Genomic DNA, 18,375 nt, shown 5'->3' with positions numbered 1-18,375 from the left:
CTTTCAGTTCAGCGGCATTTGTGCTGGAGAAGCTTCTACACAGTATTGCTGTTTCTGAGTAACCCTGTGCAGATGACCTGTCTATGTGTTGGCTTACTGTGTGGGGAGGGAAGGTGCACTGGAGCCACCTCCTCTGTGGAATCATCAAGTAACCTGCCCAGTGGCAAATGTATGGAGGAAGAGCCCACAAGCACACCCCCTCCCTTCATGTCAGCAGCTACTAATAGGGAGGGAGCATGTATGCAGGGATTTTCTCAGCGCTGTTGCACGAGACAGTTGGCTAGTGATCATGTGCAGGTGTGGGGGGGACTGGGCCAGTGTGCTCATGGCCAGTGTCTCTCCCTGTTCAGCGAGTCAGTGTGTGGGTCCATGAGGAACCGATCAGTGTCAACTTGGGAGGGTGACCATTATAAATTTTTCCCCAATCACCTTTCCTCAGCCCTCAGGCACACATACAGAAATCCTGTCAGAACTTTAAAAAATAGGCACCAGACGATTTTAATGTCAAAAACGAAATAAATATTTATTAGATAACAAAAGGCAAGGGAGAGGGATAAAATAATATTGATTAAATCTGATAAGTAACATCGAATCAGTTGGCAGGCAGGTGGTTGGCAAAATAATCAATTACTCATCACAGAGATTTGTCGGGCTGAGGTAAAAATTAGATATATAACCCTGGCAAAAGATTTTTAAAATACCAAACAGGCAGACTTCAGAATTCTGTGGAACTCTATGACAGGCAGACAGTGCCTACTGGGCACTAGGAATGCTTTGCAGTTTAGATGAAATAGCCCTATGCTTTGTCTACTCAAAATCATAAAAATAAGAAACTGTCAGTCACTCTTTTCCACACACAGAGAGAACTCATGAATGGTGCCAGATTAATTCTCCCTCACAAACATTACACACTAGCATCCAGGACTCACACCACTGAAAGCTAATACCAGCCCTTCACTCCTGGTGTGTCTCAGCCCCAGCTAGTTTTCTGGTCTGAATCTTCGGAAACCCTGCTGACCACCAGAATCCAGTCGTCCCTTCTGAGTGTTTGTGTGATCTCAGTTTGTAAAGGGAGTCTGTCTTGATGTGCTGGCAGATCTCCCACAGAGAGTTTCTTCTCACAGCCTGGTTTTGCCCCCTTCTGTTTTCAAACGCTCTCTCAGACGGAACCTCAGCCCAGCTCTGTCTCCACAAGGAACTCAGCCCCACTGGCTGTTCTCAGCACCTTTTCCAGTTGCTTTCACACAAGTGACTAGCCTAAGCCCCAGTCTTCACTCCAGACTCTCACTGAAGGCTCTCAACTAAACCAAAAACCCTGAGGCATTCCCTCTTCATTTCGCTACTTTTCAGTTACCATGGCTGAGTCCCAACCAATCACTGTAAGACTGTTCTCCAGCTTCTCAGGCTAAGTTCCTGAGTCCATCACAGGGTCATCTGCATGGGGCTGTTGACTCTCACATTTGTGTGTACATTGTTTTTTTCTGTCATTGATTCAGAAGTATTTGCTTAAAAACAGCATTCTGCAGATGTTTTCTTTCTTCAGAACACTTTGCCATTAAAACAGTGGATGGTTAAAATTTGTTTTCCAGAGGAAGTCTATAGCAGTTTTGCTTTCTGGCTTGATGTTTTTTCTGATGAATTCGTCTTTTTTCCTGGAATACCTCTGAAGGTAAAGTATCTTCACTGGCATTGGGACTATGCTCAGGGTAAATAAGAAGGGTGTGCTTGATTTGTTTTAAGGTGATCTTCTTGGGCTTTTTTTTTTGTCTAGTAATAATGCCTGATCAGTCTGCGAAGGAGGGGAAAGTATTTGCTAAGAGTATGCTACTTAGCAAATGCCAATCTTGACTTGCCTTAAAGCAGCCCAACAAATACAGTGCTCCTGTTATAGTATATTAATAGTCATTCAGAATATTCATAATTTTCTTTGCTTTAATAAAACTACCAATATTCTGATTTGAGTCCAGTCTTGAAAGCTGATACCCTGGAATTCTTGTTGACCTTTCGGGTGCTACTGGATTCACATCCTGCTCTTCTACTGCAAACATGGCGACCCTCCTAAAACTGCCTAATATCCTGTTTCAGTCCTGTACTTATCAAGGTTTAATAATGCCATAATTCAAAACACTGGGCAGCTTAAGGATGGATCTATCTTTCAAAGAGCCCTCCCTCCCAGAGAAGTGCCAGTTCAGTTGAAAGGAGGCTCTTGGACTGGAGGGAGGCTTCTGCCTTTGCTGACTGGAGTGTTAGGCTAGGGGTGGGATCCAACCCAGAAATGTTCAACTTTTGTTAATTATGTTAATTCCTCACTATTATTTTTATTTCTGATGGCTATAAAATAATAGAGGAAAATGATGGGAAAATTCAAAATGGCTGATGTGTGCACAGTGCTTTATCATGGATTTTCTAAGCTCCTTGTGTTGAAGATTCTGGACTGCTAACTCTCCATTGCATATTTGAAACTATAAAGATATATCAGAACAGCTGTCCACTCTGATCTTATCCTCAATGAGCTATTCAGGGCTGATCCATTACAGTGGGCCACAATCCTAGCCCCCATTTTTATTCAAATTAACATCAGTGGACAAATACTTGATTCGTGGAAACATATTATTGTCCCAATATTCTCTCTATTCTGGGAAAAGTATATTCTGCTTACATGCTAAAGAAGCACCTGGATTGGATGGAATCAGAAACCATACTGGGGCATAAACAGATAGGATTTACATGGAGTTCCTTGACATATGACCACTGTCTAGTTCTCTATCACCTGGCTGAGAAATATTAATCTTTTAAAGGGGAGGTAGATTGTATGCAGCTTTTATTGACCTCAAGGGGGTCTTTAACTCCATAAATCACCCTGATTGTGGAAAAAACTTAATCAAACTACCATGGACAAAGGCTCCTAGGACTTATTCAATGCTTATACTTGGGTTTGACTTCCCAAATATGGTTAGATATTAGATCCAATTGGATGTCCAAGAACACTGAATGCCATCCTAAATCATATGGAATTAGCACCAAATTGTTTACACTGTTTTAAATTGTTTATTTTAATGTTTAATTGAACTTTTTATTGTTGTTCTATTATGTTTGTGAGCCGCCCTGAGCCTGCTTTGTCAGGGAGGGCGGGATATAAATCAAATTAACTAAACTAAACTGTGGATATGATGGGAGTTTAACAAAAACATTTAATTTGGAAAAGGGGTTCATTAGGGATGATTGTTGGCACCTTTCTTGTTTAGTTTATATTTAAATGATGTAGCATCAATTTTTGATGATTATTGCCATCCACCAAAATTAGCTGAGATTGGTGTACCTATTTTTCTTTATGCAGATGATGATAATAATAATAATAATAAATTTATTTTTGTATCCCGCCCTCCCCTGCCAAAGGCAGGCTCAGGGCGGCTCACAGACATGGAACAACCATGATTTCAATAAAATACAATCAATACAATAAGACAAATTAAAATACAATTAAATTACAGTTGTAAATTAGGTTAAAATTAGATAAAACAGCTGTTATGTGTTAGTAATTAAGGTGCTGTTATGTGTTAGTAATTAAGATGATGCCATGATTTTCTCCCAAACTAGGGTTGGACTAAAATGGGCCTTGCAATCTTTTTCCAGTTTTTGTTGTCAAGAAAGCCTGGTAATTAAATACCCAAAATCTAAGATCCTAGTATTCGCCAAGACCAGAAAACGGAACCCATCTCAGTGGTCTATCAGTGGTTCCAATACTGAACAAGTCAAGGTCTTCTCCTATTTGGGGATTCTGTTTTCGGCAGGCCTATCTTGGACCCCCCAATTTAGAACAGCGCTTAATAAAGCAAAACTTTGTGCAAATGTCATAAATTGATTTTTCCATAATAAAGGGGGGGAGTATATTCCTGAAGTGGTAGAAGCCTTTAATTTGAAAGTGGTTCCGATCATTCTTTATGGTTCAGCTATTTGGATTAAAGCTATCTCTGATGATATTGACCAACCACTAGCCCAGTTATTAAGGAAAATATTGAATATTCCCTGCTATGTGTCAAACATTGTATTAGGAGCAGAAATTGGGCAGATATCCTTGGAAACAAGAGCATGGCTTTTTGCCTTCAAACTGAGATTAAAATGGTTCTTTGCTAAAGATGGTTTGTTAGCCACTTAAATCAGGATACCCACAGATCAACCTGGATGAAAGCCCTGGATGAGAAACTGATGAAAGTTAGAATGCAGATTGATGATATTTTTGAGATGGGCAAAACCAAAACCAAAGCATTTTCTCCGATCAAAAAGCAAGTCCTCAAAACTGACCATGGTAGTTTGAACCTGAGAGTCCGCAGAGTATACTCACTGCTATTTCTTAGTATATAGACCCAATAGGTGTTGTTTACCTTGACTTCCAGAAAACTTTTGATAAAGTTCCTCATCAAAGGTTCCTTAGTAAGCTCGAGAGTCATGGAGTAAAAGGACAGGTCCTCTTGCGGATCAAAAACTGGCTAATTAATAGGAAGCAGAGAGTGTATAAATGGGCAGTCTTTGCTGTGGAGGACGGTAAGCAGTGGGGTGCCGCAGGGCTCAGTACTGGGTCCCATGCTCTTTAACTTGTTCATAAATGATTTCGAATTGGGAGTAAGCAGTGAAGTGGCCAAGTTTTCAGATGACACTAAATTCAGGGTGGTGAGAACCAGAGAGATAGTGAGGCACTCCAAAGGGATCTGTTGAGGCTGGGTGAGTGGGCGTCATCGTGGCAGATGAGGTTCAATGTGGCCAAGTGCAAAGTAATGCACATTGGGGCCAAGAATCCCAGCTACAAATACAAGTTGATGGGGTGTGAACTGGCAGAGACTGACCAAGAGAGAGATCTTGGGGTCGTGGTAGATAACTCACTGAAAATGTCAAGACAGTGTGATTGCAATAAAAAAGACAAATGCCATGCTGGGAATTATTAGGAAAGGAATTGAAAACCAATCAACCAGTATCATAATGCCCCTGTATAAATCGATGGTGTGGTCGCATTTGGAATACTGTGTACAATTCTGGTCACTGCACCTCAAAAAGGATATTATAGCATTGGGAAAAGTGCAGAAAAGGGCAACTAGAATGATTAAAAGTTTGGAACACTTTCCCTATGAAGAAAGGTTAAAATGCTTGGGGCTCTTTAGCTTGGAGAAACGTCGACTGTGGGGTGACATGATAGAGGTTTACAAGATAATGCATGGGATGGAGAAAGTAGAGAAAGAAGTCCTTTTCTCCCTTTCTCACAATACAAGAACTCGTGGGCATTCAGTGAAATTGCTGAGCAGTCAGGTTAAAACGGATAAAAGGAAGTACTTCGTCCCCCAAAGGGTGATTAACATGTGGAATTCACTGCCACAGGAGGTGGTGGCAGCTACAAGCATAGCCAGCTTCAGGAGGGGGTTAGATAAAAATATGGAGCAGAGGTCCGTCAGTGGCTATTAGCCACAGTGTGTGTGTGGCCTCTGTGTGACACAGAGTGTTGGACTGGATGGGCCATTGGCCTGATCCAACATGGCTTCTCTTATGTTCTTATGTGTCCTCTGCTGCTCAAGATTTGTGAATCAATGAGCTTCTAAGGGTACAAAAGGAAAATAATAGTTGTCCTATTTCTGATATTGTTATGTCTTCGGATTTCATTATTCCCCCCACCCCCACTATCTCATATATAGATTAGACTTTTCTTCCTTTATCTCTGCCCTCCTACTTTGCAGTCTGTGAAATGTCACTTCCATCTCTATGTGTCTCCCTTCATACCTGCAGCTGTGTTCCACTCCTGGCCTGGGCTGTTATTAAGACCTTACTGCTCTTACCTCTATCTCTGCCTACAAAACAGGGATACTCAGTGTGGGTTTGATAGCAAGTACAATGTCTGCAGCTATCCTTTGTATTTTCATTATCTTTTTTTAACAAGAAGATTCCCTTCAGCCCAAGTGCTCTCTGAAAAGGTCCCAAGTTGTGCCACTTATTATATGCACCGTATAATATCAGTTCAGGTACTCTGTGGTGCAGTTGTTTTTGTATATACCCTAGAAAGAAATGTCCAGGCATACTGATGCAGTTCAATTATCCTGCCCTTTTGGAGTTCAGGACTTAAAACATCCTTTGAAGCTTGCTAGTACAATAACTCAGGAATAGTAATGTAGTAGCATAGAGAGCTGAAGTTATAAAGATGTTAGCTTATAGGTCCCCTCCCCTGCTGCATAAGCTGGATAGTTTTGGAAATGTAGAAATCCCTCCAATGGATGGATTAACCTCAGAAAGAAAAGGATCTAGGCATCTTCTGTTTCCCAGTTTGTTTTTTCACTTTCAAGACTGATAACAAGAAGGGGAGAAAGGGGATGCAGTTTAGATCGGTAAAATCCCTTGAAAGGAAGGTTTGAACCCTCTCTTCCCCTGTACCTCGGCCTTGACTGTGACTCCATTTCCTTTAAAAATAAAAAAGCACTGAGGACCATTCATGAATTTCAGTATCTTTTATAGTCTGGCTCTGATAGAAACTGCAGTATTGACCGTGCAAGCTGCTGTTTGAGCACAACTGTTCCAATGCAAGAGAAGTGATGATGAGGTGCTTCATCAGGATGATTATCAAAACTCTTTCCTGATTGACATAGTTCAAAATTTATAATACTGTTGAAGCCTAAAGGATTGACTTTGATTCATCAGAGCACTTTCATAGATAGAAGGATTTCTACCTGTGGAACAGGACTTTGTCACCTCCTCTGCCCCATTGCAGTCTGAAATGTTCCCCCAAATGCTGCTTTTGGGGCATTTCAAGTTGCATTTTGTGCTGGAGTGGGGCAGGTTAGAAAGTAACACAGAAATCATTCTGTCTGCAGAAACACTCTGGAGGAGCCAAGCCCTAGAAAAGCAGGTTTCAATTTGGAATTGATAAGCAAACCTCATTTCCACTATCTCCTCGCCTCATGCATCACACCATTTATCATACAACTGATGTCTCTTTGATTCCAGTAAAGAGCCAGCTACTGGGGAATATTAAAAACTGCCTGCAATTTTCAGGGTAGCTAATACAATCCTAACTCCCCACCCCCCCTGCATTGCTGAGCAGGAATATCAGTTAAATAATGTTTTAGATATTATCACTTCTGTGTGTGTATGTGATGTGTTTGACCTATTTATTAGATGTCAGTGGGCAAAAATATGAGTGTGTGTTCGTCTATAGTTGTCTACACGCCATTAGGCTCACTAAGGATAGAGTAATTACCTTTGCTTCATTCCTAGGATTTTGAAGAAGGCTGTTACTTGCTTACTAAATGTGATGCAGTTCAGGTCACTCCACAGCAAATCTTTGTTACAGAGAAAGGAAGTGATGTCATCTCTTTTCTGACAGGAATGTTCAGGCCTTTTGTGGAAGGTTACCAGGTACAAAGTTAACTGTAAAGTTATTTCCAATTAGCTGATTTTAAAATATACTGGGTAGTTCCTTTTATTTTACTTGTAGTACCTGCTTTACTCAGTGATACAAGAATAGAATGAATAAGCAAATATTTGTATTAACTACGCCAAGGAACCTCTCACTTTGCAGCTTAATCATGAACACATTTCTGTTTTTTCGAACAACATTGTGCCACTCTCAATATCATACGACAGTCTGCTTGGAAACCAAGGAGGATTTCAAAAGCAGAGGATAATATGGCATAGCGGTACCCTATTAATTTTGCTGGAATACAGTTGTAGTATTGGGTGTATGTCTATTTGCCCACTAAATGTAATATTTAATGCCTTTGATGAGCTGGCCTCTTAACTCACAAAAATGCATGCCATGATAACTTCATTTAAGTACTACAAGATTCTTTGTTATTCAAAGAAAAGAATTAAAAAATCCTCCTGGGACTGTCTAGTTCAACTTTTGAAACTTCATTATTTACCTCAAATGTCACTTTTGTCATAACGGGCCATTCCTTCCTATTGGATCATTTATGAAAGAATTATGATAATTTGAAAACATTTTTAGTACTACAAGAACTCTGGGGTTTTTTTTTCTTCCTTAGATAATTTGCAGATATCTTTCCAAGGAGATGGCAACTGAGACTTTTTCTGAGAAGCAGTTTATATTTGGAGTCCGAAGTTTTGCTTCTCAGCTTCTTGAGACAGGTAGATGTTCTTCATGGGCAGTGCAGAATTTCATTTAGTTCAGCGTTTTAATATCAGGTCTGAAGTTCATGTCCTTTCTCCTATTTAGGAAGCACACAATGTTATGAGGTGCTGTCTTCAGATATGCAGAAAAATGCTTTGGCAACTCTTGTGCGATTAGATGTTGCAAAGAAGATAAAAATGTGAGTATGATTTTAGACTTGCAGGAAAAAATGGGAATAAAACCCAACTGCAGTAGTCAAAATCACTGAGAACAAAATTAGGCCATAAGGCTTCTTACAGTACTTTTAAATTGTTGGAAAATACCAACCATAAAATCCCTGTAAACAATATAAATAAAATAATTCCTCAGGTATAACACATTGTGCTGGATACAGCAACCTATATTCATATACTGTTCCCATCCCCCACCTCTGCCATGCTTTCTGACCCTTGGGAAAGTTTATTCTGAATGTGATGGGACATATGTTGACTCAACAGGCGCATGGAGTGGGGGTAGGCTGTGCTGAAGAGAGAGAAGGGGGACAAAATTATCCTCTACTCCCTCTTCCTTTAGTGCAGCTCTGGGTAAACTAACTTTCTTGTTGTTGGAAAGGACCACTGAGTGTGGAAGAGGAACAATGGAAAGATGGATCACTCGACCCATCTCAGTATGTAAAAATGTAACCAGAAGAAACATATCAGATGTCTCTTTAACTCTCACCTTTTAAATTGTTGAGTAGTTCCCTTTTCTTTATTAATTATTTGGCCCTGGTATGTTTTTAAGTATCCCAGAAAAATAAATCCGGGTGATTTTAAGAACATTTTAGAGACCATTTTTGGCAGACTGGGTTTGAAGACTGGCAGGATGGCTAACTTGCCATGAAAATCCCAAAGCAATGTGGTAGAAATCTGTGTGAAAGTACTACAGCAGGGGTGGGGAACCTTTTTTCTGCCAAGGGCCATGTGGATATTTATAACATCATTTGCAAGCCATAAAAAATTATCAACTTAAAAAACAGTGCTCCGCTGAGGAGGAATGATTCAGGCCAGCAAAATTAATGCAAATAATTGTTTTTCTATTTGAAGTCATGTGGGGGAGAGCCTAATCTGGCACACACACACTCGGACCGCTGCCCTAGGCAAATGCATAGGTCCAGGGCTTTTTTGTAGAAAAAGCCCAGCAGGAACTCAGTAGCATTTTAGGTCACATGCTCATTAGCATATTAGGCTACACCATCTGGGATAATCAAGTGCAAACTGAACTGCGACAGTAACTTTTCCAGGCCTTGCAGCAATTCTGGCTGGCCAGCCAGGCCCAGGGGAGGCTGTCATATGGCTTGGTTCGGTCCAGCAAACCCCAAGGGCCACATCAAGTGACCTCGATGTACGGCCCTCGGAACAGAGGTTCCCCACCCCTGAACTAGAGCAAAGGACTGTGTTTTTATGGTACGAAGTCTGACACAGTCTTAAACTGACAAATTGACCATTGTTGCATTTCCAAATTTCAATCAATAGTTGTATTGTACCTTCCACTTTTCAGGATAAACAACCCATATTAAAAAGTGATATTGATTGGCTAAGAAAACAGAGCAATAAATTTAGAAAGCAGAAAAAATATTGCTAAATCTTTTCTCATGCCAAAGTTCCTTAATTATATACTGGAAGGTATAAAATATTCTTCACTTCCTATTTCTTTTGGAATAGACAATGGGAGGACTTCATGGCTTGGTTCTTTTTCCCCCCTTCTTCCTAGGTCTAATGGATTCACTTACAGTGTAAGTAAAGAGGCTCTGAGTATAACTGCAGCAATGTTTGGTAAGTGTGTTATTAAATGTATGGAATACTGTTGTAAAGGTTGAGAGACCATTTCCCAAATAAAAAATCTTTTTAACCTAGCTTGCACTGGATCTTCTGTGAATACTAAATGTCCCATTCTCTCATATGGCCTTGAACCTTTCATCATTGTATCATTTTTTTAGTAGTTTCAGAAGGGAACCCTTGTTCTTTTACATTGTAGTGATGATATGATTCCTTGATTACTACAACTCCATGGATTTTAGCTACAGATCCACAGCCTGATAGTACTGCTTTTCTGCAGCAGGGTAGCTGGCTCATGCTAGCAGTGCTGCACAAGGACAGCTTTCCTCCTGTAATGGAAAGCTGCATTCAACATTTTTTTTAAAAAAAAATCCTTCAGCAAGGGAAGCTAGATGCTTTGCTAAGAAAGTTGTGCCATATGTCCACTTAGTTCTACTTGTAATTTTGGATTTTGCAAACAACTTGGATATTTTGGCAAGTGCTAGAACTTCTGCATAGGATGCTTCTTTTTGCACTCTACCCAGTTAGCAAAGCTGTATTTTTTAATTCTCTTGAACTTTACGTGACATGGTTAATTTAAGCAGTGTTTGTAGAGCTGTTGGCCTTGATGGATTTAGTGGCTTTCTGCAGATGGAAGCAGACTGTCATGTACATATTCCCAGCTTGTTGTACATGGATGATGCTGAAAAAAAATAGTAATAAACAAAACCCCTATGTTTGCAAAACAGTTCCGCACACAGAAGCCCCTGTTCTGGGGGACCCTGGGGAGCTGCATGTAGGGAGTCTTTTCAAAATAGGGGCAAGTGGATCCATGCCTCCCATCCCCTTCCTGATAGAGCTGGTGAGTCAGATTAGAGCCCCTGAGAGACCAATTTACAGAGCTCCAGCTGTTTGTATTTACAGAACATGGAAGTTACAGTTGAGGGGCACAAAACCAGGTGATGAATGGGGCGCAAAAAAGGAATTAAATGTGTGGTCTGGTTCTACAATAAAAGCTAAAAATTTGGTTATAGGTAGTTATGTTTTGTCTCATCCATAAAATGTGCTTGTCCAGGGAACATGTTAGCAAGCCTTCAGGATTCTAGAAAATCTTCATAGCAGGGGATTGACCTCTTTTTTTTTTAAGAGGGGGGAAATAAAGCATGTTGAAAACAGGATGTTTGGTATAATGTGTTTGCTGGCTACAGGCACAGCTTTTCAACATTTATCTTTTGATAATTGATTAGTTGGTAATTGAATGAATGAGTCAATGTTCATGGGTCACATAACTAATCAGTTTGACAGTATAGGGTTGTTTTTTCTTTCATAGTACATCTTATTTTTATTGCAGATTTGTAAAGGAGTGTTGACTAAATGTTTCTTGCAGTATTTGCTTTATTTACAAACTAGGAATAAGGGCCGTTGTGAAGAAAAATACAATGGCCTCTAGAAAGAGGCTCTGGGCGAGTGCCCCCCCTTGCTGCCCCACCCAACTGAAGGCATTCACTCCCCCCATCTCAAGGGGTGCTGATCTCTGCCATCTGGAGAACAGTGGTAATTCTGAATGATCTCCAGCTGCCGCCTGGAGATTGGCAACAATGATTCTCCAGGGGGAAATGACATTGTACCTGTCTGAGGTCCCACCCTTCCTCAAACCCCACCCTCTCCAGGTCCCACCCCTTAAAGCTCCAGAAATTTCCTAACTGGGAGTTGGAAACCCTATCTCCTTCCCTTTATCTGCCCCTCTGACTTTAGGTTTCTATCACCTCCCCACCCCCTACCGGTGGCCTCTATATATGCAAAGGACAGTTTTTCTTCACAGTGGGGTGGAGGACCAAGGCAGCTTACATTATTCTCCTCTCCTTGCTTTGATCTGTACAACAACCTTGTGAGGTAGATTAGGCTGGAAGTGTGTGACTGGTCCGAAATCACCCAGTCAGCAGTGGACCTTTGGGGCTTGCAAACCCCCCTCCCCTTGAAGTGTGATTCTGAGCTTCACATCAGTCCCGTTACACTGGCATTGCCAAAATGGCACTTGGGTCTGCTGAGGGGATGTACTAAAAGGAATGACAGGATTGCCCATTGGAAACAATGGGAGCTGGAAGTGCCAATTGACTTGCATGAGCTCAATTTACATACATCACAGCACAAAATAGTTACAATGAAAATACAAAATCAACTGTTAATTAATGTCTCTGGGTCCAGACAAACTGGTCTGGGACTGGAATAACAGGTCCCAGAGTGGAAAGAGGACCCCAGAAATAGAATTAGTGCTCTGGGACTGGAATGACAGCCCTCCCAAGTGGAATGACAGTCCATTGGAGTAGCAGAAGTGCCCTGGGAGTGAAATGATAGCCTCTGGGAGTAGTAGAAGTGCTGGGTTTGCACTGCCAGAGTGGCCCTGGATTTACTGGGCAAATAGCACTGGTTCTGCAGGGTTTGCAAAAATGGCCCCCTCTAGAAAGAGGCTCTGGGAGAGTGCCCGCCATTGTTGCTATCTTCCCATCCACCCACCGAAGTGAAGGCATTCACTTCCCCTCTCTTGGTGTCTTCCCACCCCCTCCCCATCGTAATACCACCCACCCAAACAACTTCTCCCTCTTAACTACCCTGCACCCTTGGCATGCCACTACCCCCCCCCCCTTCATCCATGACATTCACTCACTCACACCCTTGCCATCTTCCCACCCACGGCATTCATTTCCCCCCACCTTGAGGGGTGCTGATCTCTGCCAACTGGAGAGCAGTTGTAATTCTGAGTGATCTCCAGCCATCACCTGGAGATTGGCAACAGTAATTCCCCAAGGGGGGAATGACATTGTACCTGTCTGAAATCCCACCCTTTCTCAAACCCCACCCTCTCCAGGCCCCACCCCTTAAATATTCAGGAATTTCTTAAGAAGTTGGCAAACCTCTCTCCTTCCCTCTATCTGACCTGCTGACTTCAGCTTTCCACCGCCTTCCCCTTCCTTGCAACCTCTACGTAAGCTGTCTTTATCCACAGTGGGGGGGAGGGGCAAAGCAGCTTATGTCATTCTCTCACAATTCCATGAGGCAGTCTGTGACTGGTTCAAAATCACCCAGTCAGCTCCCACAGCCAGAACTTGGGCCTACCAGGCCCCACTCTGAAGCCCTGACTCCTCTGCCCTCTTCAGACTCCATCACAGAACCTGGAACTGGCAGCCATAGTCAGGACTGGCCCCAATGAGTTGTGCCTCAGAGGCCTGTAGTGAGACCTTTCAGACCAACAGTCTCTCTCTAACAATGTTGTTGGCCTTAAGCACAGAACTTCAATCTCTCTCTCTCTCTGTATTTAGTCTATTGGCACAGGACACCATTTTTTCCCCTTTCCAAAGGAGTTCTCAGCCAATCAAAGGAAGCCTTTCTCTGGCTTGTCTCCCACCTTCTCCCTCCCTCAGTCATTCTAGGTTAGGGTTTCTTTCTGTGCTCTGTGAATCAGTGTGACAGGCAGCTCAGCCAATGGGAGAGCCAATAACTGTCAGAACTAAGGTTGGTTGCATTTCACTGAGAGAATCAGCATTGCTGGCTAGCAACAGCCACTCAGGCAGGAGAGAGGAGCAGGCTGAACCACTGGCACACAAGTACTCTTGGCTGATAGTTTGACGGGCCAAAGATTGATGCAGTGCAGTTCCACCCAGTCCCAACCAATGAGGGAACTAGGATTTCCCAACATAAAACCAGTTTTATGTCTATAGAAGACACAGGTGAAGAACTTTGTAAAGGAATGTTGACTGCCTCAGAACTGTTGTTCTTTCTCTTCCCCTCCTTTAGAATCTAGGATACCTGTAAGGAAACCAGTAGCTGCACGACTGTAACAGGAGGTGGATTGAGTGGTTGGCCCTGCACACTACGATTACAGAGAAGAGTTGGGAGTAAAGCGGATTATGGAAGGAATGTTACAGAAAGCTAAAGGACACACTTTTCATCTTGGAAAAGTTTTTGCCGCTTGTAAGTGGGAAGAACTCCAGAAGTTGAGATACTTCCATCAGCACTCTTAAGAACTTTTATTAGCCTTGATGCTTAAAATTATTTGTATACTTACATTCTCCTTTAATAAACATTCTCTCCTTCCTTCACCCACAAGTTGGCATTTGACAGAATTGCACAGCATCATCTGAAATATTTGTCAGGATAGAAAAATAGTTGGTTTTATATAATTATTTTGTTCTTGAAGAGAATTGTAACGAAACAACTAAAGATAACATTAAAAGGAATATTTAAATAAAAACTCATTGGTTTCTATTTATGAAGAGATGAACCCTGTTCCTCCCATAATACTAATTACCCCCAAATGCCAATTCTGTAATGAACTGACTTTAAAAATTTGTATACATAACTCTTCCAGAATTAAAAACTGAAAAAAGAATCCTTTTTGGTTGCTTTCAATGAACACAACTCTACTGATGGAATGAACACTCTATCGTTGTTACTCTATATGATCTTATTTCAAAGATATTTTTTAGGTCCTTGCATACGTCCTTGCATACCTATTTGGTAGTAAGTCCTGTTGAAACTTCTGCTACATAGAATCATAGAGTTGGACCTCTAGGGTCATCTAGTCCAACCCTCTGCACAATGCAGGAAACCCACAAATACCTACCCCAAATTCACAGGATCTTCATTGCTGTCAGATAGCATTTATCCCTGTTAAAATTCCTTTTATTGGTTTTAGCCCAGTTTTCCAGCCTATCAAGATCATCCTGTTTATGTATTCTACTGTATTTGCAACCCCTCCCAATTTAGTATCATCAGCAAATTTAATAAGCATTCCCTCTATTCCTTCATCTAAATCATTGATAAAGATGTTGAACAAAACAGTCCCAGGACAGATCCTTGAGGCACTCCACTTGTCACTCCTTTCCAAGAGGACGAGGAACCATTCACAAGCACTCTTTGGGTGCGATCTGTCAACCAGTTACAGATCCATCTAATGGTAACAGGATCCAAACCACATTTTACCATCTTGTCAGCAAGGATAGTATGTGGAACCTTATCAAAAGCCTTACTGAAATCAAGATAAACGACGTCTACAGCATTCCCCTGATCCAGCAAGGTAGTCACTTTCTCAAAAAAAGAGATCAGTTTAGTCTGACATGACTTGTTCTTGAGAAAACCATGCTGGCTCTTAATCACATCCATTCTTTCTAAATGTTCCAGGTGTAAACAACCTATACTCCGAAGCAGAGCAAGGTGTTTCTTTACAGTGACAGACAAGGCAACACAACTCAAAGATAAGCAAAAATATTTATTGAGCTGGCAGGCAGTTTCAGAATAGACTGGTGAAACAAAAAAAATAACGTTATAAAATAGAACTAATACACTTACATCACATCATAATCACCAGCCGGTTAACAGGACGGCTCTTTGCCAAGAAAACAGTAGTAAAAAAGTGGTTTTGGGAAACAGTATAAATCCCCCTCTTCTGGCTAATGACAAACCAAAAATGGGAATCCCGGAAGAAACAACCAAGCTGACTTTCCTAGTGCCGCTGAGAGTGGCCATTAATTAGGAGGAGATTAGCTGAAAGAATAAAAGTTGGCAAGCAGCCCAGAAATCAAAACCACCATGTGTGTGTGTGTGTGTGTGTATGTGTATATGTATATATATATATATATATATATATATATATATATATATATATATATATAATTAGAGTTTTAAAATTCACAATACCCTTTAAGAGAGATCTTCATTACACCTTTCCCTTCAAGATGAAATTTAGGGTTGTTTAACTCAAAATTTTCATCTAACTATACAAATAAAACAGTCAACAATTTCCATATTCTCCAACCAGAACATACAAATATCTCTTCAATGTTTTCAGGCTCCCATACAAAAAGATCAGTTACATTTTTAATCCTCACCCGAATACACTCTAGAAAGGGCATCAGCAACCTTATTAGCCTTTCCAGATAAATGGGTCACAACAAAATTAAAATCTTGTAAGATTAAACTCCATCTAAGTAATTTTATTAGGTTAGCAAGGCTGTAACCAAACACCCTTTTCCCTACCGCCGTAAGGTACAAATAATCTCCCGATAGAAGACCACCATCTTGAAAGCGTAAGTCATGGTCCAGAAATCCGAATCTTTCCTGACAACACCATCAATGTAGCCAGTCGTTTGTTTGAAGTATTCTTCTTTCTCGTCCTAAGCCACGGCATTCAACAGGAAGAACTGACAAGAACACAACCTGTGCGCCCAGCTCCTTCACCTGACCCAGAGCCACATAGTCTTTTCTAATACGTTCAGGGCTATGATGGGCAGTCTCATTTGTTCCCACGTGGATCAGCAAGAAATGATAGTAATCCGTGGCCTTGATAAGTCTTCCAATCCTTTCCGTCACATGCTGGATGCATACACCCGGCAGACAGCAGCCCTCTCGGGATGACAAGTCTGGTCAGCACACTTTGGGATCCACCCCTCTGAGCAAGGAGTCTCCAATCACCACCACCTTCCTCTTCCTATATTGGAAAGCAGAAGCTCCAGGCTTCTTATCCACAGGATCCTGAGAAACTTTCTTCAAGCTTCGTGAAAGCTGGGGAAGTATCCCTTGTTCCAATGGTTCAGAATCAGTTACTGTGGGGAGATCCTGGAACCTATTGCTGAGCAGCAGAGGCTCAGAACATCATCTGATTTTCTTTCTCCTTCGGGTTACATTTTTCCAGGAACCCTCCTCCTGTGTTGGGTTCTCTTCTAATTGCTGAGATGCCACTTCCTCTCCCTCCTCTTGTCTTTTCAAGAGCGCCTCATGCATTCTGTCAAGAGAATCTTCACCTTCCTTTATACACTGCAGTGTGGACAATCGTGCCTCCAGTCCCCGTATCTTCTCCTCCAGCAGGGCCACTAACGTACACTTGCTGTAAGTGTAATTGCTGCTACTCTCAGGTAAAAATACAAACATCCCAAAATAATTACACGTCACTGCTTCTGCTCCCTCACCAGCCATCCTGCTGCAATCCATTTCAAAATATTCTGTATTGACTTCTCTTTCTGTATCTTGATTTCACTCAGCAACAGCTACACAAAAGACACACAAATGCAATCAGAAACCCCACTCCAGCAGGCACCAAGCACTCACACAGTTCTCTCCCACAGCAACCCTAGGTAATGCTCCCCAGCAGTTTTAGAAAAGCAAATCACACTCACTCACCTTACCAGCAGCTCTGTTCTAGCTCTAGAAAGCACCTTCCTCTAATGTAGCTGAGCCACTTCTGCCTCTGGCAAGGAGGAGCCTTGCAAATTAAAGGCTCAAGCTCCCCACCCACCTCTGACTCAACAGCCAGAGCAACAGCAGAGGGTGGGGCCAGCAATGTTCTCATACAGAGCCAGTTTGGTGTAGTGGTTAAGTGTTCGGACTCTTATCTGGGAGAACCGGGTTTGATTCCCCACTCTTCCACTTGCACCTGCTTGCATGGGCTTGGGTCAGCCATAGCTCTGGCAGAGGTTGTCCTTGAAAGGGCAGTTGCTGTGAGAGTTTAATTTTGGTGTCAGACAGCTGTTAATAGTAGGACCAGTAAAATGGTGCCAGGTTCATAGTACCATCACTTCCAGTGCTGTTGAGATATACAGCAGTAATCTCCAATAACTTCTTTCTGCCTCACATCTCTCGCTCTCACTCACATAATCTCATAGAAAGGCCAGCTGACTACAACTGGGGGTGCCAACTTTTCACTGGCAGAGCCATTATGTCTGCAACAACAGTATGATGAACAGAAAAGTTTCATCCAGTAAAAATGGAAGGAAGGAAAGAAAGGAAAAGAATGAAACGGAGGGAAAGGAAAAGAAAGACATGGAAAGAAAGAACATAAGAGAAGCCATGGTGGATCAGGCCAGTGGACCATCCAATCCAAAATTCTCTCACACAGTGCCCAAAAAGCACCAAAATGCCCACCAGTGGGGCCAGGGCACTAAAAGTCTGCCACAGACAGAGCATCAGTTGCAGGGAAAGAAAGAAAGAAGAGGGGAGAAGGGGAAAAAAGCCTTCATCACCATTAGATGACCCCAGCCAGCAACAATTCTGCCCAGGGGTAAAAACAATAGCTACTGGATGCCCACTCCCCACCCCTCCTGGCTGAAAAAAAAATCCGCTCCCCTTTTTTGCCATCCAGGCCTCCTGGGGAAATCTCCCCAAAAGAACATACTGCAAGGCACATGAAAGCTTATACCGTGAAGAACACTTCATGGGTCTAAAGTGCCAGCGGACGCCAGCTTTTCTCTCAAACACTGGGGGGGGGGGGGAGAAGGAAGGAGAGGCAGCTCAGCTCCTCTCTGCACAACACAGAGATGGGGGAAGGAAGGAAGCCAAACAGAGCTCAGGCTTTGCAGCCTGTGTTATTTATTTATTTTATTTATTTATTCCGTAACTTATATCCCGCCCTTTCCACAAGTGGCTCAGGGCGGCTTACAACAAACAACAAAACAATAAAATCGGAACAAAGTTATTACATTTAAA

The 18,375-nt window shown here is 42.0% G+C and overlaps 1 protein-coding gene across 2 annotated transcripts in view; it reads left to right on the top strand.

Moving 5' to 3' along the window:
- GNPAT (glyceronephosphate O-acyltransferase) overlaps positions 1–14,149 on the top strand; it is a 29,409-nt gene extending 15,260 nt beyond the window's left edge. For both annotated transcript variants that reach the window (XM_060242690.1, XM_060242683.1), the window contains exons 11-16: positions 1,590–1,669; positions 7,249–7,389; positions 8,019–8,121; positions 8,210–8,303; positions 9,857–9,918; positions 13,693–14,149. In XM_060242690.1, coding sequence (XP_060098673.1) covers positions 1,590–1,669; positions 7,249–7,389; positions 8,019–8,121; positions 8,210–8,303; positions 9,857–9,918; positions 13,693–13,736 — 524 coding nt within the window. In that variant the 3' untranslated portion in view covers positions 13,737–14,149. The remainder of the gene's footprint in view (positions 1–1,589; positions 1,670–7,248; positions 7,390–8,018; positions 8,122–8,209; positions 8,304–9,856; positions 9,919–13,692) is intronic.
- Positions 14,150–18,375: the final 4,226 nt, after the last annotated feature.

Source organism: Heteronotia binoei, chromosome 1, assembly GCF_032191835.1.
Source record: "Heteronotia binoei isolate CCM8104 ecotype False Entrance Well chromosome 1, APGP_CSIRO_Hbin_v1, whole genome shotgun sequence".
Taxonomy (NCBI): domain Eukaryota; kingdom Metazoa; phylum Chordata; class Lepidosauria; order Squamata; family Gekkonidae; genus Heteronotia; species Heteronotia binoei.
The sequence above is the reverse complement of the archived record's forward strand: the minus strand, read 5'-3'. Positions and strand labels throughout refer to the sequence as shown.